This window comes from Nomascus leucogenys, chromosome 18 (genome assembly GCF_006542625.1).
Source record: "Nomascus leucogenys isolate Asia chromosome 18, Asia_NLE_v1, whole genome shotgun sequence".
Lineage (NCBI taxonomy): Eukaryota > Metazoa > Chordata > Mammalia > Primates > Hylobatidae > Nomascus > Nomascus leucogenys.
Genome location: NC_044398.1, coordinates 47,646,185 through 47,668,660, shown reverse-complemented (window position 1 = coordinate 47,668,660; position 22,476 = coordinate 47,646,185). Strand labels below are relative to the sequence as shown.

General features: G+C 41.1%; 1 protein-coding gene across 6 annotated transcripts in view; it reads right to left on the bottom strand.

Moving 5' to 3' along the window:
• PARD3 (par-3 family cell polarity regulator) overlaps positions 1-22,476 on the bottom strand; it is a 705,675-nt gene that overhangs the window by 184,905 nt on the left and 498,294 nt on the right. For 5 of the 6 annotated variants that reach the window (XM_030797833.1, XM_030797834.1, XM_030797831.1 and 2 more), the window contains one exon: positions 21,705-21,936. In XM_030797833.1, the coding sequence (XP_030653693.1) occupies positions 21,705-21,936 (232 nt within the window). Of the gene's footprint in view, positions 1-16,844; positions 16,966-21,704; positions 21,937-22,476 lie in introns of those variants that run through there. The other variant, XM_030797836.1, reaches the window with a different exon arrangement.

Genomic DNA, 22,476 nt, shown 5'->3' with positions numbered 1-22,476 from the left:
GTAGAAATAACCTATATATCTTTTTTTAGCAAAGGAGTTCAGAGACTCTATTGAGGAAATAATACAGGAATAATTAAGTTAAGGGCAGAAAACCCTGTGAAAAGGAACTTAGTGAACAACAAGAGCAGACAGATGTACTCTGCCTTAAAATTTCAAAAGCCTTCCGTACCCATTCTTTCATTTAGTTCTTAAAATTAAATGTGAAGAACGTGGAAAGAAGGAAAACTGAGGCTGATATGTTTAAATGCCAGAGGCGGTGGGGCAGGATGGGGCTGAGCTAGCTGGGTTGGGCAGGGAAGGCTAGAAAGTCTAAATCCCAAATTCTCTCTACTACAGTATACTCATCTCTCTCTGATTTACCTCCACTGCTTTCAATGACTAGGTTCTTCATTTAGATTTACACATTAAGAGTTCATGAAGTAAACTATATTACATTTTAAAATAAGTTATTGACGACCCAACTATCAGCCTTTGCACAAAGAACGCGTTGGACTAGAGACAGGGTCTTGCTCTGTCGCCTAGGCTGGAGTGCAGTGGTGCAATCATAGGTCACTGCAGCATCAAACTCCTGGGTTCAAGAATTCTGCTGCCTCAGCCTCCTGAGTAGCTGGGACTATAGGCATGTACCACCACAACCAGTTAATTTTTAAATTTTTTGTAGAGACAAGGTCTTGCTATGTTGCCCAGGCTGGTCTCAAACTCCTGGGCTCAAGCATTCCCTGTCTCGGCCTCCCAAAGTGCTTGGATTACAAGCATGAGCTCATACCTGACCAACTCATTATTTATTATACTAAAATTTATTAAAATAAACTTTTAAAAGATCACTATGTAAGAATCTTTAACTGGACTGTAAAATACTTGGATGTGGGAAATGTAACCTGGACTCTTAAACATCTACCAAAATGCATGATGTGATATTTCTCAATACAGAGTAACAATCAGTACATGCTGATGGTGGATGGGCTTGAAAGTATCAGACATAAAAGTATCAAAGCATTCCATCTAAGTCCCAGAAGACAAGATCTAACATGCTAGAACAAGAATACTTTGGGGGATATTTTCAAAGTAATCACAAGAGAGCTAGGCACCATGGCATGTTCCTATAATCCCAGCTACTTGGGAGGCTGAAGTCAAATGAGTTTGAGAACAGCCCGGGCAAAGAGCAAAGCCATCTCTTAAAAACAAACAAACCAACTGACCAACAAACAAGACCTACAAGACTAAAAAGACACCAAGGTCAGTACAACCAACATTAAAACACCATGATAAACAGCCTCACTCAGCCTGGGCATTGTGGCTCACAACTGGAATTCCAGCACTTAGGAATGCTTGAGTCCAGAAGTTCAAGACCATCCTGACAACACAGTGAGACTGCATCTCTAGAAAATATACAAAAATTAGCCGGGTACAGTGGCGCACACCTGTCGTCCTAGTTACTTGGGAGGCTTAGGTGGGAAGATTGCTTGAGCCCAAGAGTTTGAGGCTGTGGTGAGTTATGATCACGCCACTGCACTTCAGTCTCAGTGACAAATCAAGACCCTGTCTCTAAAAAAAAAATAAGTAAATAAATAAGAGCTTAACTCTAAAATCAAAAAGACATGGGGTATTTCATGTGTGATAACTGGCACTATTAAATTATAATAAAACTACTGTATAAAAAATAGTAATAGCAAAGATAAAATGCAATCATTTTTTAAAACACGTAGCACACTGCTGGCAGAAATCATCACTGAATATGTAACAGACGCTATTTCCTGACAAGAGTATCTAAACATTGATCTCCTCCTCCATTTCCAGGTAGCTACTCTAGTCTACCTCAGTTTGGAAGCCCGTGACCATTTCAGTGGTAGCATTTTCCATCATTTGTGGTCTATTGTGTGTCTTTTTGGTTAAATGAAAATGATCTGGCCAGTGGTGGTTAGTCTTGGCCAGCACAATAAAGTAAGGGTGGACAGCAGCCCAGAGTTACAAAGCAGCTGCACTTTCAGAGGCCCGAAGCCACCTGGCTTCAGAGCAGAGCAGTGAGCTGGAGAGGCAGGTGCTGCAAGCTGCTCACCCAACGTCCATTCTCTTCTTTCTCCTTACTACTGAAACCCTGATGTGGCTGGGAGAGGAAATGTACCTATTTGGGATCAAACTACATTCCCCAGCTTCCCTTGAAAACAGGAGCTGAAGATAAAAGACAGTAGTTAAGAGCATGGCCTCTGGAGCCAGAATCCTGGGTTCAAATTCCAGATCTGCTTCTTCCTAGCATTATGCTGTGAACTGGCTGTGAGGGGCAACTCATTTAACCTCTTTAAATCTCAATTTCCTCTTTGGTAAAATGTAACCATTCTCACTAATTTATTGTGAAGACGAAATGAATTATTCAGCCCTGTGTGTTGGCATGTAAAAACACTAAATAAATATGAGCTATTTTATTATCATTGTTATCCTTAATTTCTGGTTCATAGAAACCGATGAGTGGCACTTGTGGAAAAGATCTGGAGAAAGAAGCTGACTTAGCTAGAGTTGTAACCCTGAGGTGACACTGAGGATAAAAACGCATGTTAAGACACTCACGTTCACAGCAGCCTTATTACAACAGCTAGTGTGCATCAACGTGTGAATGGATAAACAAAATGACGTAGATACATACAATAAAATACGACTCAGCTTCAAAAGGAAGGAAATCCTGACACACACTACAACACAGACGAACCTTGAGGACATTATACTAAGTGAAGTCAATCAACGGCAAGAAGATAAATACCAATTCGGCTTATATGAGGTAGCTCGAGTAGTCAAACTCATAGAGACAGAAAGTAAAGTGGTGGTTTCCAGGGGCAGGGGAAGAGGGAACTGGGGAGATAGCGGCTGATGGGTACAGAGTTTCAGTTTTGCGAGATGAAAGTCGTTCTGGAAATTAATGGTGGCAGTGAGGTGCACAACAATGTGAGTGCACTTACTCCTGCTGAACTAAACGGCTTAAAAATGGCTATGGTGATAAATATTGGGTATATTTCACCACAATTTAAAATGATAATATTAATAAAATACAGATTAAGGATGGTTGAATAAAAAGGTGGTGGTGACACTGACAACACTGCGGCAACCATATGATCTTTGGACTTCCAATCCCCAGACTTAATGAGAGAAAATAAAACTCTGGCTTGTTTAAGCCACAAGTACTTGAGTCTGTGCTACAACCAAGACAATTTCTTACAGATCAAGGCACGGAGATAAGCAAGCAAGGAGTGTCTGCTTTCATCTATTTGGCTTCCCAGTGAGAGAAAAGAATATATCCTTTGTAACATCTTTGGAAATGCTCCCATCTTCAGATCAATACCTAACTTGTTCAGTCTTATAGTTCCAACAACTGATTTTGTCAGGATGTTACCCTCAAAGTCAACCCACAGTGGCCAACAGGGTGCGAGGAGGAGCCCAGTGCCTCCCAAAAGGCTAAGAGCAGAACTAATTGAGACAACTGCAAATAAACACCAATAGATATTCAGGCCAAGGCTGCTATTCCAGCTGACAAAGACTGTTAGTACTGAAAACAAAAGGAAAACAACAATCCATGAGTCAGAACTGATTTTCATTTTCTCTTCATTGTTTCTGATGCTATTTGGGTACTCTCCAGTTGGTGATGGCTTCATGCACTTTCTATTATGTTGGCTGTTAATAAGTGCTTTCTCTCTAATCAGACGGCTGTCCACCAGCTGTGTGTATAGACAACGGTGGAAGACACTTCTAAAGGGAGAGGTCCTTTTCCTTTGCTGACCAGACTAAATGGAAACAGGATAAAAATTCTGCTTTTATGACTCAGATAATGTCCATCTTACAAGATAATGTTTAAAGAAATTCTGTCAAATAGACAGGAGTGTAGCCAAAGAGTAAAGCATAGAACTTTGAGAATAAAAGATAATAAGGCCTGCATGGATAAAACTAATTTGAATGTGGGACCTTCTGAGAAAGGAGTTCCACAGGAAAAATGCTATATAAATTTTTCTGTTTGTTCATTAAAATTAACAAAGATAAAATCTTAGTGGTAACCCATTTAAAGACTGTAATGGTATCTAATTACCAAAATTACCAAACAATGGCTAACTGGTTACATGGTCTACCTTTTTAAAAATAATAATTAGTTCATAATACTTTATTACTGAAAATATAAAAGAAAATCAAAATTGTGTCACAGTGGGAAATACATATAAGTCTACACTTTTCTGGTAAATATACTTTCAGAAATAATTCCAGTTAAAATGTTTCTGAATGCAATAATCGAAGAGTACATAATACACAGAATGACTCAAATTAAAAATGCACGTACAAATAAAAAGTTCGCATTAATAGTTTGAACATACCAAGGAATTTATGTCCCTTTGGATAGACATGAAAGATGGACACTGTCGCCCTGAAAAACAAAGATATCTGCAAATCATAGTATATTACAATTTTTTTGGAAGTCATGGGAATAGAAGCATTCACGAATCTTGGAAAAACAAACCCTGGGAAAACACAGTCCGGAAATGTATGCAAGTACATAGTGGGGGCTCCTGATTATGTGTTATAATGGTTAAATGTCACAATATTGGAAAAGAAAAGCTTCCTAAAAAGGTCATTTTGGCCAGGCATGGTAGCTGACACCTGTAATCCCAACACTCTGGGAGGCAGAGATGGGAGGATCACTTAAGGTCAGGAGTTCAAGACCACCCTGGATAACAAAGTGAGAAACCATCTCTACAAATAAATGAATGAATGAATGAATGAATGTGCATGCCTGTGGTCCCAGCTACATGGGAGGCTGAGGCAGGAGGCTGCAGTGAGCCGTGCTTGCTCTACTGCACTCTAGCCTGTCCAACCTGGGTGACAGAGCAAGACCTTGTGTTTTAAAAAAAAAAAAAATGGTAGGGCTGAGGGCAATTTTAAAGCTTGGACTTTGACAAAACAATTTACTGACTATAAGTACTTTTCTTGTTCTGTAAGCATGAGAGAAGACTGGAACTAGGCAGCTGATTTAGAGTAGCTAATACCACGAAGATCCTTGACCCACAGATACCTCTAGGAAGGTCGTGTTCAGCAGGACAACTCCCAACATACAAGAGAAAGGCAGAGACAGTGAATGACAGTCTCTCACCACGGAGGGTAAGAAGTGATCCTACAGGCAGCAAAATCAATCACCAAATTTATTTTTCCTGCAACTTTTATTTGTTAAGTATTTACTCACTTAATTAATTCCTTATATCCTAATAGCTACAATCCTTTGTGAGAATCTGCAATTAGGATTCACCTAATGTCACCTAAAACGTCATTTCTATTGCTCAAAAACTATGGAAATCTGGCACAGGTTTTGTGCCTGTGTTTGTATCACAGTGCCACGAAAAAAGCTCTGCTTCTTAAAACAGGGATGTGCGATGTTCTCAACTTGAACAAGCATTAGCATCAGGGATGCTAGCCACACTCGCATCATATAGAAATATTCAAGTATATCACAGAGTGCTGAGTAACCCTTCAAAATAGGTCCAGTTGACACCTACTGACTAATCACTCCATGTAGCCAAGACCAGGAAGACTTTCTGACCTCTCAGCAGGAACAATGTTGACCACATCATTCTAATTAATTAAAAACACATCCTTGCTTTAATGGCTTAGTGACTGCAATCTTTTGGTTTTCCTCCTCTCTCTGCAGTGGCTTCTTCTCAGTTACCAACAGCTCCTTCCTCTGCCCCACTCCTGCCCTGAGCTCCAGTGATATTCAAAGGGGCCTTAGAACTCTCTCTGGCCACCTTCTATTACTCCTTCCCTCTATATGCACTTCCCAGACCATTCGTTCACTCACACTGCCATGGTTGCAAGCACCACCTGACATGTCTTTCATTTCCAAATCTCTACAGTGCCAGCCCTTCCCCCTCTTCCACCCTCCGGTTACCTCCAGGTAGACATATCACAGGCTTATGAGATACAACATGTCACATGTCCTCCAAATAGGATCCTCCTGCAGTATTTACTAGTCGGTGTGTGACTATCCACCCAGCTGACCAGGCTAAAACTGTGGCAATTCTTTCTTATTGTTCTTTCTTCTTTTTTTTTTTTTTTTTAACATCAAATCAAATAAGCAAGTCCCCTAGAGTCTACCTGAGAAATACATCTATATGTCTCTGTCCCTACGGCTACCTCCATCACTGGCCACAATTTTTACAAAAGCTTCTTCACAGTTCCTGACATCACTCCGGTCTAGCCCTTCGGTTCACTCTACACACTGTGGTTAGAGGAATCTTTTAATTTTCTAAACACTGTAAACTTTATCAAGCTATTCTCTTGAACGGCTACCTACTATCTTTAGGAGCAGAGTCAAGCCATATCAAGAGTCATTTATGAGAGGCCACCTGCCTCTCCAGTGCCTCCAGGTTCCTCATCCCACCCTCGCAAACCGAGAGAATTTCCACCATCTAAATGGTGTTTTTCAAATTTTGTTTTGGAACTCACTGAAGACCTGAAATTGATTTAGTGGCACTTACTTACCATTTAAAAAAAAATGAATTGCAGAATATTAGAATCAACAGCAGCAGCTAATACCCACAAAGTACTTACTTTGTACCAGGAGGAGTTCTAAAATGCTTTGTATCTATTAATTCCCATTAGCTTCAAAACAACCCTGTGAGGCAGGTACCATTATTATCCACACTTCACAACTGAAAAAAGTAAAACACAAAGAGGTTAATTAACTGGCCCCACATACAAGGCTGGTGAGCATACAGCTGGGATTTGAACTCCGGACATCTAAATTTAGAGTTTAGGTTCTTAGCCACTACCCTATGCTGCTGCTCAATAAATATATCACACTCCATCACATTGAGAAGGGCAGGTATCATTTGTTTTGTGAAATGTTTATTTTAGCTATTTGTGCCCATACCTGTACATGAGGTTGCAAGGTAGGATGTATTTCTTCTTACAGATGATATCAAAAAAGGTTAAATCCCACTGATGCAAAACACTCCTTTTTCCCCTTTGAGTTCAGAGAAAGAAGTCAAAACCTCTTTCAGACCTCAGTTTTTTGTTTTCTGTTTTTTTTTTTTTTTTCAGACAGAGTCTTGCTCTGTCGTCCAGGCTGGAGTGCAGTGGCACGATCTCGGCTCACTGCAAGCTCCGCCTCCTGGGTTCACGCCATTCTCCTGCCTCAGCCTCCCGAGTAGCTGGGACTACAGGCGCCTGCCACCGCGCCCCGCAATACTAATTTTGTTGTATTTTTAGTAGAGACGGGGTTTCACCGTGTTAGTCAGGATGGTCTCGATCTCCTGACCTTGTGATCCGCCCGCCTCAGCCTCCCAAAGTGCTGGGATTACAGGCGTGAGCCACCGCGCTCGGCCCAGACCTCAGTTTTAATGTCATTTTTCAGAAGAAGGCAGATGGCTTCTAGTCTGCGCTAGGCCCATTTGTGGCAAGTTCCCACAATTTCCCCATCTCCCTTTCATGAGGTCCTGGAGCAGGACCTACTTACTCAGTGACTGTCATGTCTCCTGTATCCACCACTAAATCCCCAACACCTCTAACAGTGCCAAGGATGTAGTTAGTAGGCACCCCAGTAAATATTTGTTGAATGTATGAAACAAATGGTTTTACCTCTCAATTACTAAAATCATCACACCTGCTCCACAACCAAGTTTAAAAAAAATCCACCTGCCCATCATTAGAAACCCTTTTTGCCAGGTGAGCAATAAAATGCTCAGAATTTATTTTACTGCCCAGGTGAATTTTTTTTTTTGTGCAAGGCAGGTAAAATTTTATGTGAATGTGTTCTGCCTAAGTGATTATCAATGCTTTGCCACTGTGCTCAAAGTAACATCAGGCAACTGGCTGTTGCTACGGCCTAGAAAGAATATCAGAGGAAAATTTCCATCCTGTTAGAGTACCTACTTGCAGTTGATCTATACTTTCTCAAAATTGTTCCAGAATCAAGATATCCTGAGATAAATTAAACAGATGTCATCACTTTCTCAGTTAAGAAAATGATTTTATTCTTGACACTGAGCTTAAGACCTCCATTCCAAAAAAAAAAAAAAAAGGAAAATCTTTTTACTACTATAAAAGGAGATAAAATTTTTAAAAAGGAAAGAAATCTGAAATTCTAGGAATTGAAAAGTTCAACTTGGGATGTTTTCCTAATAGCTAAAATCAGCTATAAAAGCAGGAATTCGATAAAATGTTTTTTTTTTTCTCTACAATCTTCAGTTAGTGGAAATTTACAAAGGTCAGGTTTGAGGATCCCAGACAGATGTGAGACAGGTGATGCTGAGCTTGAATAGCCTCCCAAGGAGCAAAGCCCTGAGAGGTGAGCCTGTGTACCCGCCAAGGATCAGGCAATTGTGATCTGGGCGGCACTGACAGGGCATCGGTTGAAGTGGAGACGAAGAAAAGGAAACAGAGGTATGAGCAGAGGATGCAAAAACTGCTAACACAGTCTGCGGAAAAGAAGAATGACCTCATAATTGTTTTGATAGGGAAAAATAAGAGGCAGCAATGGTGGAGCAAGATAGAGGTACACGGCGGCATGCGGTAAGGAAAGGGGAAAATGAGGGTGGAAACAGGAAGAGGCAGAGACAGGACAGAGCCACCTGGAAGGAAGAGAGCCGGAGGAAAGAGGGCATTGTTTTAAAATCATCCTCGTTCGTGTTCTGGAGCAGGGATGGCTGCCATCACATCTACACAGACAGGTTTGAGAGTCTGTGAAGAGGGAGAGAAATTAGACAGCTGGTAAGCTTTTCATTAGCGGTAAAAATCCTTAAGAATTATTTTGGCGCCAGGCATTGTGTTCCATGCCTGTAATCCCAGCACTTTGGGAGGCCGGGATGGGAGAATCACTCGAAGCCAGGAGTTTGAGACCAGCCAGGGCAACAAAGTGAGTCCCCATCTCTACAAAATTAAAAAAAAAAAAAAAAAAAAGAATTATTTTGGGAAGAGAAGAGACCATAGACAGAGAAAGCTATAGAAATCAAGTAGGAATAAAATGTGAAAGTCAGGTTCAACAAATACTAACTTCTACATTTCCAAGCTAGTAACATGTGAGTGCTTTTTTCCATAGCACTCACAATAGCAATCCCATGTGGCATAGCAATCTTGGCTCCCACATAGGTTTTATGGGTGGCAAAACCTACCCGGAAGGGTAAGAAGGCTCAGATGGTGCAGGAGAGTGTTAGGAACATGGCCTTTGAGGTTGACCATTGTTCAAATTCGGTGTGACTCTACCACCAATTACCTTGTTACCTTGGTAAGTTCTTCTCCAAACCTTTATGTTTTAGTTTCTTCATTCATAAAACAGGGCTAAAATTAGTACCTTATAGGGTTATTATGAGGTGTAAAGAGGTTATTGAAAACAATGTTCTCTGCAGTGTCCACCAGTATCAACATGCAATGAATGAATGCTGACTGCTAGCCACAGTATTGGCTACATGAGAAATAGCTTATTGTTTGCCTTAAAAAGTCAGAATGACGAACAGATCACCTAACAAAATCAGAAATGGAATAAAAACTGATAATAGAGCATCCTCTAAATTAGCCAGGAGAGTGGAAATTGAGAAACCTTAATATAGCAAGTTAGAAAAATTTTGTAGTTGGTTTCCATCATTTTAAAGTATCTGTTCAGTTCATTTCAAAGTATCTGTTCCTTTGTATGAGCAGAGACTGTAAAGTTCTTCCTTTATTTCATTTTTTTAAAAAAAGACTAACATTGTTAGATAATATTGTCATTATAAAAGAAATGGAAGGCACAATATAAATATTATAAATGTCATGGAAGAAGAAACTAAGAAGGTGAGGTTGTCATCAGCCTGTCAAGGCATAGCTCAGATTCCAGGCCCCAGGTGTGGGCTGGGCCCTGGTGCCTCTGGAGAAATGTGGATACCTAGCAGCTGTAGTGAAAGGGAAAGCCCAAGAGCGCCTCCAGTGGGCGAGGCAGAGGCTGTCTGTAAGTGGCCCATGGCTGGGGCCTTCAGAAGGGAGGCCTTCCACTCGCTCATTTGCTCAGCAGCAGCTGCCCACAAAGCTTGTTAAGGAGTAAAACCAGTTTTGACTTCTTTAGAAACAGAATCTTACACAACTCCTAGACTCTGATGTTTTCAGGCGTAGGCAAACATGAAAGGGCAATTTTAACACAAACTCTTTGCTTAAATCTATCACCACTCAACTATACAATCCTCAGCCTGAAAACAGGGAATTGCCCAACATGGAATATTTAATCTGGTAATCATAATTATCTTTTCTGACAGTCTTATGTAGAGAATACTTAAATCATGGCTGGGCACGGTGGTGCACGCCTGCAATCCTAGTAGTCTGGGAGGCCAGGCAGAAGGATCACTTGAGGCCAGGAGTTTGAAAATACCCTGGGCAATACAGTGAGACCCCGTCTTTACAAAAAGTAAAAAATAAAAAAAAAAATAGCTGAGCATGGTGACATGCACCTATAGTCCCAGCTACTCAGGAGACTGAGGCAGGAGAATCACCCAGGAGTTCAAGGTTGCAAGGATCATGTTACTGCACTCCATCCAGCCTGGGTGACAGAGCAGGATCCTATCTCTAAAAAAATTCTTTTTTATTAAAAAATTTCAAAATCAAGCCGGGCACGGTAGCTCACGCCTATAATCCCAGCACTTTGAGAGGCCCAGGTGGGTGGATCATTTGAGGTCCAGAGTTGGAGACCAGCCTGGCATACATAGTGAAACCCCATCTCTACGAAATTAGGTTGGTGTGGTGGCTCATGCCTGTAATCACAGCTACTTGGGAGGCTGAGGGAGAACTGACTGAACCCAGGAGGCAGAGGCTGCAGTGGGCTGAGATCGCGCCAGTGCACTCCACCCTGGGCAACAGAGCAAGAATGTTTCAAAAAAAAAATCAAAATTAAATTTTTTTTAATTTACAAAAATCATCTATGGCTATTTTTAGCAGAATAGAAGAACTTCAATAATAAACCAGGCCGGCTGTGGTGGCTCACGCCTGTAATCCCAGCACTTTGGGAGGCCAAGGCAGACGGATCACAAGGTCAGGAGTTTGAGACCAGCCTGATCAACATGGTGAAACCCCATCTCTACTAAAATTACAAAATTAGCCAGGTGTGGTGGTGCATGCCTGTAATACCAGCTACTCGGGAGGCTGAGGCAGGAGAAACGCTTGAACCTGGGAGGCGGAGGTTGCAGTGAACTGAAATTGTGCCGTTGCAGTCCACCCTGGGCAACAAGAGCGAAACTCCATCTCAAAATAATAATAATAGTAGTAATAAACCAAATACCATGATGTAGATCCATGGAGCATGAAAGGCTGCTCTTTGGGGACTGTGTGTGCAGTCACAGGTATGTACATATACAAAGGCAGAGACGGCAGTGACATTGCCTTCCAAAGATGTGAACACCAGCACTGTCCTGGTATGAAGACTTGTCATAAATTGCAATATTACCCCAAACAGAAGTTTCCAGCATACACTATTTACCACTGATTCCAAAAGTTGTTTTTTTTTTTTTTTTGAGATGGAGTCTGGCTCTGTCCCCCACGCTGGAGTGCAGTGGCGCCATCTCGGCTCACTGCAAGCTCCGCCTCCTGGGTTCACACCATTCTCCTGCCTCAGCATCCCAAATAGCTGGGAATACAGGCGCCCGCCACCATGCCCAGCTAATTTTTTTTGTATTTTTAATAGAGATGGGGTTTCACTGTGTTAGCCAGGATGGTCTCGATCTCCTAAACTCGTGATCCGCCTGCCTCGGCCTCCCAAAGTGCTGGGATTACAGGCGTGAGCCACTGCACCCGGCTCAAAAGTTTTATTTATTCATTCACTCAACACTGTTTTAGTCTGGATTTAATCACAAGCAGACCCTGGGACAAGGATTCAGGACACTGGTTTAAGGGAAGAAACACTTGGGAGGGAAGTAGAGACGCCATAGTGGGGAGGAAAGGCTGTCACAAAGGAGTGTTACTGAGCCTGTGACACTGTGGGTAAGGGGAGCACAACCCCATAGGCAAACTCTGGGAGCAGGGTAGAGGCTGCTGCCTCTCGACCTGAAATGTGCACAGGAATCCCCAGGGTTGTTAAGCTGCACATTCTAATGTCAGCAGATGTGGGCAGGGCCTGGGATTCTGCATTTCCGACAAGCTCCTGGTCTGAGGGTGAAGGGTGCAGACCTCATGACTTAGTGCTATAAACCCAAGGGCCATGGGGACTGGGGTACATTTACATTGGCGTTGAAGGCTGCTCCAAGGTGTTGTTATTCCTGGACACATCCAGCAGGCCCAGATGGAAACACAGAGCTGCCTTCCAAGGCTTCGGAGAGGCCTCGGACACAGAGACAGAGAATGGCTATTGAAGGGGTTTGGCAATGGGCATCTGTTACACTTACTGGGCACTGATGATGGACGCATCATGCAGTCTGCCAGGGATACATACAGCAGGGGAAAAATGGGTTAATATTCTCTGTCAATGTCAATGTATATTTACATCAATGAGTGGAATCTATCGTATCTCAGGTGGGAGTGCAAATGCGAAAAATGATGCCAAGAAGTGGGTTAGAAAAGTGTCAGGGTGGGAGGGAGCAGAGTTTGCAATTTTGGCTAGACCCTCTAAAAAGCTGACTCTTGAATAAAGATGTTAAAGGTGCAAGAGTGAACCTAGGAATACCTGAGAAAAGGCTATTCCAGGTGGAGGGAGGATCAAGGGAAAAGGCTCTAGTGAACCCAGTAGGTTCAGGGAAGAGTAAAGTTACTGAAGGAAAGAGTGGTAGGGACAAGGTCAGAGAGGTTGGGGTGGGGGACCAAGTTCTGCAGGACCCTAAGGATTTGGCTTTTGCTCTGAGTGGTGCCAAGGGCTACTGGGGGGTTGAAGAGAGGAGGGAAAAGTGACTTCTGGCTGTGGTGGTGAGAATACACTGCAGGAATCAGGGGTTGAGGCAGGGAGCACAGTGAGAGGGCTACTGCCTACGCCAGGAAGAGAGCACACGGAGCTTGGACCACTGGGGCACAGCAGCAGCGGCGGCGGGGCTGAAAAGTAGGATTGCAGATGTGTACCAAAAACAGAGCTAACGGACTTTTGCTTTTATACATTCATAAACTACTTGTGAGGCATAAGGGAAAATTAGGTGTCAAGGATCACTCCAAAGCTTTGGATCTAACCAACTGAGAAGACAGAACTGCCATTATCTGAGAAAGGGAAGGCTCGCAGGAGCAGTTTGCAGGGAGGGGGAATCCAGCAGTGAGTTGGGAGCGTGTGAAGTTTCAAGTGTCTGGTTGATCTCCAAGTGAATGTGTCAAGAAGACGGTTGAAACTACAAATGAAGAGTTCCAAGAAAATGTCCAGGCAGGAGAGGTGAATTTGAGAGTCATCTGCCTATAGGCTGTATTTGGATCAAAAAGGCTGTTTCCTGAGAATATCAAAATTCTGTGTTACCGAAAAGAGGAGGAAAAAAAAAAAAGGACTTTGGACAGAACCCTGGGGCACAAGACCTGGATGACAGAGTATGGCACAGAATTAGCAAAGGAGACGAGACAGGGTAGGCCAGGGAGGAGGAGGGAAAGCTGGCAAAGGTGATCTCAAAGGAGAGCCATGATTAACATGCTGGGTACTGCCAGTGGACCACGATGAGGGATGAAAATGGACCCCGACTTCCCAAGAACGAGGGAACTGGTGACCTGGACGAGAACAGGATTTGTTGAGTGGAAAGGGTGAAGGATTCACTGAAGCAAGTTCAAGAGAGAATGGGAAAAAAGAGACAGCAAATATATCAAAGGGTCTGCTGTGGTGGGCACAAGAGGACATGAGATCACAGTTGGAGAGTAAGTAGGGCTAAGAGAGAATTTTCTCTAAGATGGAGGAGGTGACAGCATGGCGCAAAACAATGTGAATGATCCTGTAGAGAGAAGAGCAATGCCAGGGGCAGTGGCTCATGCCTCATCACAGCATGCTGGGAGGCCGAGGCCAGAAGTTTGAGACCAACCTGGTCAACAAAATGAGATCCCACCAATATATAAAATTTAAAAAGTAGTAGGCACAGTGGTGCACGCCTGTAGTCCCAGCTACTGGGAAGGATGAGGTGCGAGCATCACTTGAGCCCAGCAGTTCAAGGTGCAGTGAGGCATGATAGCACCACTGTACTCCTGCTGAGCAAGACCCTGTCTCAAAAAAAAGAAAAAAAAAAAAAAAAAAAAAAAAAGGCAGTCACAGATGGATCAGATGGATTTAGAAGAGAGAAGAAATAATTAAAAATTGTTGGGGCAATGTCCTGCAAGAGGGAAGAGAGGACCAGAATGGTTTTTTGGGAGCTTGGCCTTGGTTTACAGCATGGGATGGCAGGGGGGTGGGGGGGGGAGAGGTTCAACCATCTCCCCCGCCCCTCCAAGAAAAAAAGAGTAGTCATGGATGATGCAGAAAGAATTAAGAATTGCCTGCAAGAGGCAAGAGAGGACCGGAATGGTTTGGCTCTTGGCTTAAAGCATGAGATGCAAGTGGGGAACAGGGTCAACCATCCAAAAAAAAAACAACAAAAATTGCAAGCAGAAAGGTTAATAGGAGACCTGGTTATTTCACTATGATCCAAAATTTAATCTGATTTTAGTCTTTTGCTTCTAAATTGGCTATTATTAAACATAGGTCAGAAGAAAACCATTCAACACTCAATTAGGAAAGAGGTCCCCCAGTAAATTCTTTAAAAGATTGTCAGGATAAAACAATTACCTTTATATACTAATTTGTGGCTTGATAAAAATACATTTAGGAATAACATGTACTTGATCTATTATATTTAATGTAAACAATATGGAACCTTAATGGTAACAAGTAAAAGCATTCACAAGGAATATTTCCAACATATGTTGTGGCGAATATCATTAGCTGAGCTTGTCTTCTAAGTGCATTTTTCAGTGGTGCGATAGTATTTATTTACCCTGTGTTATTAGAAAGTGAATAGTCAGTAGCCTTCAATTTTCACATCAATTGCAGAAAAAAGATTCCATTTTCCACACAGCCTGGAATTGAAATTGACTTAGCATCTCACAACTGTCAAGAATTTCTTTTGCGAAAAGGTTTGCTTTACAGAGACTATAAAGTAGGTGTCATCCTTGACACTTGCATTCTATATTCACGCCACAGGTCTATGGAAAAGAAACATTAAAGAATGTCAGAAAAGGTCTGAGAGAGGCCCGGCCGTCATGCTTTGTGCCTCCTCAGCTTCCTCTGCATTCAGCCTGGGCGCTGTGGATGTCAGAGGTTCTCTATTTAAAACTGCTAACCAGGAAAAGAAGAATACTTGAAGAATATGATATCAGCTACCTTAGAACTTGTCTTTGCTAGCAGGTCAGTTGGACATTTATTTTCCTGTGTTAAAAATGGGAACCTCTGTTTCAATTCAAATTAATAGAAGCATACATTAAGTCCTTAGGATTTACAAATTCAGAACTCATTCCAAGGAAACCTCCCAGGGTGTATAATCACAAAACAGAGCTGTTCTTTGTCCAGGTGACAAACAAGAAAGCAAATAAAATTATGTAAAATCTCACTGTGTTTCATTTGGAGAAGCATTGTTTTCTATGTGCTTACTTTAACTGCATTCCTTAAATCATCAGCAGATTGCACAGGATGCCACTTGATGTACCAATGTGAAACTGGTTACATTAATCCCCATGGCAATTAGGCCCAAGTCATAAAAAACTAGCATGACAAGTAAACACTTTTCTGTGTGTCTCCTTACTAGAACTGAGGGGTTTCACTTGGGCGGGGGTGAGGGTAGAACTGCAAACTGCTTTCAAGTCAGAGCAGAGGTCAAGCCTTCTCACAGGCACTCAACCCAATCCACAATACTCTTTATCAGATGGTTTTCAAGACTTCAGTTATTTTTTATTTTTTATTTTTTTTTAATAGAGACAGGACCTTACTGTGTGGCCCAGGCTTGTCTCGAACTCCTGTGCCTGGAATTACAGGTGTGAGCCAATGCACCCAACCCATGTTTATTTTCAGTAAGAATGCAATGCTAACATTTTCAGGAAAAAGAGTTAACTAAATATACAGTCTCTGTCTCAAATCCTGGGAAGCCATGAATAATGAAACTGTGAATTAAGGCTTCTTACAAGAGAGAAGGCTTCAAACCACAGTAAGGACCATTGGAGATCCACCTGCACTAGCATTGGATCTGTGATTCGAACACTTGGCCAGGCAGACTCTTTCCAGAAACATTTATGAAAGAGTGTGTGCTCTCTCGACATGTGGTCTCAGCACACCTTGGGATTACTATGTGCCAAAGTAGCTCTGCTTTTTTCACACAGGAAGAACCTGCTGGTTCAGCCATCTAAGCACAGAAATTTATTTTCCTACACCACCATCCCCCCACCAAACCACCCATTTTTGGTCTAAACTCTGTAATCCACAAAGGGACTGAAACCTTTGCCAAAAAGGCCCTTTCAAACTGGTCCATCTGGTCATGAATCTATCCGTTGCATCTCATCCCTGATGGGTGACTGTACCAGCCCACATACCTCTTTGCCTCTGCCCTGCATCACCTGTGACATCTGCCTGTGTCCCAAAGTCACTGGTGGTTACACAACACAACCAAATGGGTGGTGGCCCTTTACAGAATCTTGAAAACTCTGATTCTAATATCCGATGGGTGTGTGCTGATGATTTCTGAATACGCCAGCAGTGAGAGGACTATGGTTTTCCACTATGAAAAGGGGCCAATAAAGAAAGGAAAGAGAAAAAAACACGTCTCTGCCTTTTCAAGCATAATTTAAACCCCAAGCTTAAAATCAAGATCCAAAAGTTCCAAATGGATTAATAAAGAAATTACTAAACCATCAAACTGCTGATGTCGTAAACAAAATTCGTCAACAGCCACTAAGAATTCATTAAAAGTAAATTTATTGTTTGTTTAAAAAAAACAACAACTGTGCAATATGTGTTGCTCAAGACATGTTTTGAATCGCTTTGTTGTTCATCTCTTCTCGGGCTTCAGTTTGGCCAGGCTAAATGAGAGACACGGTACAGACACACAGTTAGTACAGGTGAGGAAAGCAACAAGAATCTGTGTTTGTTCTTTTCTCAAACGCCTAAGATGTATAATCCAAACTACGACATTCAGTTTTTAAAACCTGATCATGTTCATTGTGTTCTGAAAATGATCATATTCTAAAAAGGAAAAGAGAGCAATATATCTGATTTCAACCAAACAAGGTTACAAACTAAATTATCTATTTCCTCTTCAAAACTGAATAAAACAATGCTTCAGGGACCCAGGTAATCATTTTAAATGTAATTGGAGGATTCAATTTTAATGGTAATATTGCAACATTACTTTTGCTTTAGCTTTCTGCAGTGATAGGTTCTCAGCTATCACATATGGACAACAGCTAGAAATAAATCTGAGACATGTACAATAAGGTCATGTCTAAGAACCTTCAGTTTTAGAGTACATACAATTCTATGATATTCAAACGATAACAGTTCCAATTTTGCAGCAAAGCAATATCAAATTACACTTACTTTAGGGCTCACAAAAAGACAGCACATGATTTTAACTTCTTAATATATGAGAATACACTATTTTATTATCTTGCTGGTTATTTCAATTTGGAGATTAAAAACTAAGGCAAAACCACGTTGCTTAAGGCGGCTGCTTTCCTTTAAAAACGAACACATTTAAAACATTAAAAAACATATCTCCCTCCTTCTAAAGTACATACTCAATTTCCTCTTTCATGACAATTTCATACAATTGAAGAATTCTCAGAAATATCCTCCAGTATTAAATTTGAATAGCCGAGTGTCTGAGAATCAAACATACACAGACTCAAACTCTGTGCTCCCCGCTCTGTTCTGCAATCTGCACACAGAATGATTACATTTACAAGTCATGTTTACCTGTTTTGTAAGCACACTCAGGTTTCTTAGATACAAAGCCATTTTAATTAAGGTGATAGAAGCTCCTTGTGTGCAAAAGATGTAGTATGTATGAGGAGTAATTAATACAAACAGGAAAAACTTTGCATTTGTTATTTGATTCCTTACAGACTTAAATTTCTGATTTAAGATGTGCATTAAGGCGGCTTTTGTAGTTCATATACTCCATAATTTATAAACAGAAGAGTGATTCATATGACTCACATTCTTTCCTAGAGCTGTTTATCAATAATTAAATCATCTTTGTGACTACCATTCAATGTGTGAAACAGAAAACCATGCTATCTGTATATGCCAATGACAAAATATCTACTCAAGGTACCATCATTTCCTCTGGTACAGTTTTTAAAACAAGGCCTATCTATTTGACTCTCATCATATTTAACCAAATATCATAGACAACCTGCTGGGGTAGGAATAGTGTATGAGTGAGGGTTGCGGGGAGGCAACAGGATGATGGGGGTAGGACAGGATGGTAGAGGGAGGAGAGTCTGTGAGCCTGTTTTTAAAGGAAAACATATTACTTCTTCAAGCAGACTAAAGAGAACAAGCTCATATGCTGTTATATTTACCTACAAAGCTAGACTCCCAATACCGAATGTCCCTTAGCCTTTTGTTTTCTGAGCTACAAGATAGAAAGAAAAGCATCACACACACCCAGACACACCCCTACTTTATACTTCAGGCCCGCATGGTCCTCCATACTTGAACCCTCTTGCAAACCGTACTAAGAAATGTATATGCACATGCATGTTCTGATTAAGCTGTTTAAAAGCAGAACTGCTAAGGAAACCACATCCCAGTTTTCTTAAAAGAACAAAGAGAAACGAAGAGACCAATTTTTAAATCTTATTGTAGTCCCCTATGTTGTTAGGAGAAAAAAAAAAAGAAGGAAGTGTAAAAGAATCAACCTGAGGATATATTCATCTCAAACAATCAGATCCAGTAGGTATGGAAGGAAGGTAGTTTAAAAGAATGTTTTGAAAAATCTAACAATGCTTTAAGAGTCTTCTCGAAGACTAATGACTATCCTCATCGTGTGAAGGAAGGATCAAGAGCCAACATTCAATAACAAAAAAGCTTATTTCGTGTTTAATATATTATTCTGAACTCATATTCAAGGGGCAATATGTGGCAACCCATTGGGAAAGGGCTGGCGCAGCGGTCTGCAATCTGATAGAACCCAGCCATGCCCAGGGGCACCAGACAAGATGCTGCCACTCTGGTCAAAGGTATTTACATTCACCGTGGGGTGCTGTGTTGCTCTGCTGGAAGAAGAACTCTGTTTTGTGGAATTCCATAGACCTCCTAGTATAAACACTGCCACCATGGCAAATTTTCAGCTACCAGCATGATGTCACTAAACATGGGGCTGGGAAAAGCTGCACAGTCGTCATTATATAGTATTAGCCCCATGTCCGTGCCATAAATGTAAATAATTTCAAAAGCAGAGATCATAGTAAAGTATAGCAAAAATAATTAGGAAGCGATGCATTTTGAGTATTAATTACCTTTGCTTTTTAGATAATGTATTTAATTTTTAATAATGGCTGTGTTTGACAACCAGCTTGCAAAGTTTCTAAAAATTGATCAGTTGGCTCTCACCAGCCAAGGTGGGCTGACTCCAATAAACCACTGATTCTACATACCTAAAAAAGTATGAATGTCTGTTATTTTCTTAACAGTCATTCTTAAACACTGGGAGAATATCAGCCTAATTTTTAGGGGGAAAAAAAAAACCTTCAGCCCCTGCACCTGCATATAGAATTTTATTTCCAAGAATATGCAGGGTCAACTTCTTTATCATAAAGCTGGCTTTCATTATAGGTTATGGGGACAGGCTGTAGATACTGCTCTAGAGAAAGCATCATGTAATGCTTGATAGGACTCCTGGAAGAAAGAGAGTTGTGTGGTGGTGTTCTTCAAGGTCCCTTAGAAACAATACACATTTCTCCCACACTCTGCTCCTCTGGCCCCAGATAGAAAGCTCTACCATAGGCCTTTCTTCTGGAGTTGCAGGTTACAGAAAAAGATCACTTATAATTAATGGAATTCTAAGATACTAGAAGTATATTTTTTATTCCATGACCAGAACAGAGCACTTAAACAGATAAATGTTGGCCAATGAATGAAAACTAACAAGCCGTTAGCCCTTTCAGTAAGACGTCAGGAGAGCCCCTGGAAGTGAGTGTGTGCTACAAGTCTCAGGGGAAGGTTTCTCCCATCTGTAACCCTGTAATTTGAAGAAGACAGTAGTACAGATTCCTTCCATGTTAACTGATGGGCAGCAGCCTTATTTCTGTGCACTGTGGAGGTGCCAGTTTATGAGCTGTCAGTCTGCATATATGGAACAAAAAGACCCTTGGCTAACACAGAAACTGAAATAAAGTGGCAGTTAGAGCAATTTCTTCCTGTATGATTCTTGAACACAGAGTATAATGAAGAAACATGATCTGACTGAAAATGCATTTGGGCGGGGGGGGCCTATATAAACTAGAAAAACTCTAATGAAAAACTATGAAAATCCCACAGTTCTGAAGCACTGAGAGACAGAAATCTAATCATATTGAAAGAAAATACTGCTCATAGGCCAGGCTTTGTGTTAATGTAAGTCTAGAGTTAACTCTCCCTCTTCTATGCACTTAATCAGACATCTACAGAACACATCTGTTGAGCTGTATAGCCTTTAGGCTGTGCCATGGTTCCTCGACTTTCCAGGTCTGACTTATCTATAACTCCCTGAGTTATGGAGGTCAATTTCAGGATTGTAAATCAACAAATTCTATGAAAATGAAAACTGTTGTTCACATTTTGCAATTTAAAAAAAAGCTTTTTAAAAGGAGGGGATCCATAATGCAGGATAACTACTTTTCGAAAAGTCAAATGGCTGTGCTGTATGTTTTCAATTTTAAACCATCACCTTGATATGTTTAGGGGTTTAATTTATGGAACAATCAAGCAATCTTTATATTTAACATTAAATGCCTGAATATTATAAATCATCTCAGATGAACGTTTATGGGAGAGTTTCAGTGCAACTTCTGAACAACTTGTCACTTTTATTGTATGGCAATGATTTGTAAAAAATGATATGCTAAGTAATCCTAGAGTATAATTTAGGGGCACAAAAACAACTGTCAAGAAACAGCCAGAGACCACGTTTAATGAAATCTTTACAGACCGAAGTAATAAGTATTAAATTAATCAACACAGCTTAATTGAAGCTGTATTTGTAACTTTTTTTTATTAGACTTGTTATTAATGAACCTTTAAATGCTACCACTAACTTGAGCTCTATGTTTAAATTTAAATAATGAACCATTGTTCACACACAAAAAAGAACAAACACTGCTTCAATAGCCCTTTGTCTCAATGGGGCTTTCACTCTTACGCATAACTAAGATACAGACATGTCCCTCCTACCTCTCAACAATTATTTACATGGTTGGCAAGATATAATCATTTAGGCTGCTAAAATAGTCTGAAAATACCTAACATGAAATCCATAACAAAGTAAAAATGAGGTAGGAAAAGATTATGCAAGAATTTTGGTTGATCTCAAAGATAATGTTTTCAAATCTGTGCTTTCAGTGCTTTTATTTTATTTTTTTTTTAGAGAGAGAATGGAATGATCTGTTGCCCAGGCTGGATTTGGAATCCTGGGCTCCGGCATTCCTCCCAACTCAGCCTCCCAAGTAGCTGGGATTACAGGTGTGCACTACTGTGTCCAGTTTTTAGTACTTTTTGCTAAGCTCACACTCCTGTATGTTTAAGGAGATTCTGGTTTGGGATGGTAAAGACTTACCTGAACATGTCTCCCAAGCCCTTCAGCATTCCCTTCTTGGCTTTCAGTTTATCCTTCTCCTTATCTCTATCTTTCTTCTTTTCCTTTCCAGTTTTATCCTTTTTTCTATCAGTCTTATCACCTTTCTCTTGGTTTCCATTCATTTGTCTCTCCAGAGAGTGGGAAGGCTGATCACTGGCTGTGGATACAGACTCTCTCCCTGATCTTGAACTTTCTTCTGTGTCTTCTTCCACTTGGAAGGAAAGAAAAAAAATACGGACACAGTGAACCAACGCAACAAAAATAATAAGGCTAAAATACATTCAAGGACTTTACTTTCCCACACTTTTACTGCAGTATGGCCCTGCCAGCAACATGGATTGCAATGCTGTTTAACTTTGAGTAGAATTAAAATGGAATATGTGATGTGGATGCCTCCTACGTGAAGATCGTGTGCCAAGTCAGTAGTAGCAAAGCAGCAGCTTTCTGGTGGGATGCTGATGCACCCACAGAAACACCCTCTAAGAATCAGACTGTACACTACTGGGGGGCCCAGCAAGACCTTGTTATACAGCGCAGACCTCTAAGGGTCCCGTGTACTATATGTGCAAGATGAAATGAAAGAAAACAAGCAGCCCTTCCCAAAGTGCTTCCTTTCTTCTTGGGTAAGAATAATGCAGATACACTCTGGCTCCTCACTAATTTGCTGGACTACACCATTCAATGTCAGCACAAGGACTTCTTTCCTTAGGCTCCCAACATATCCTGCTCACACAGAAGAGCAGATTATTTT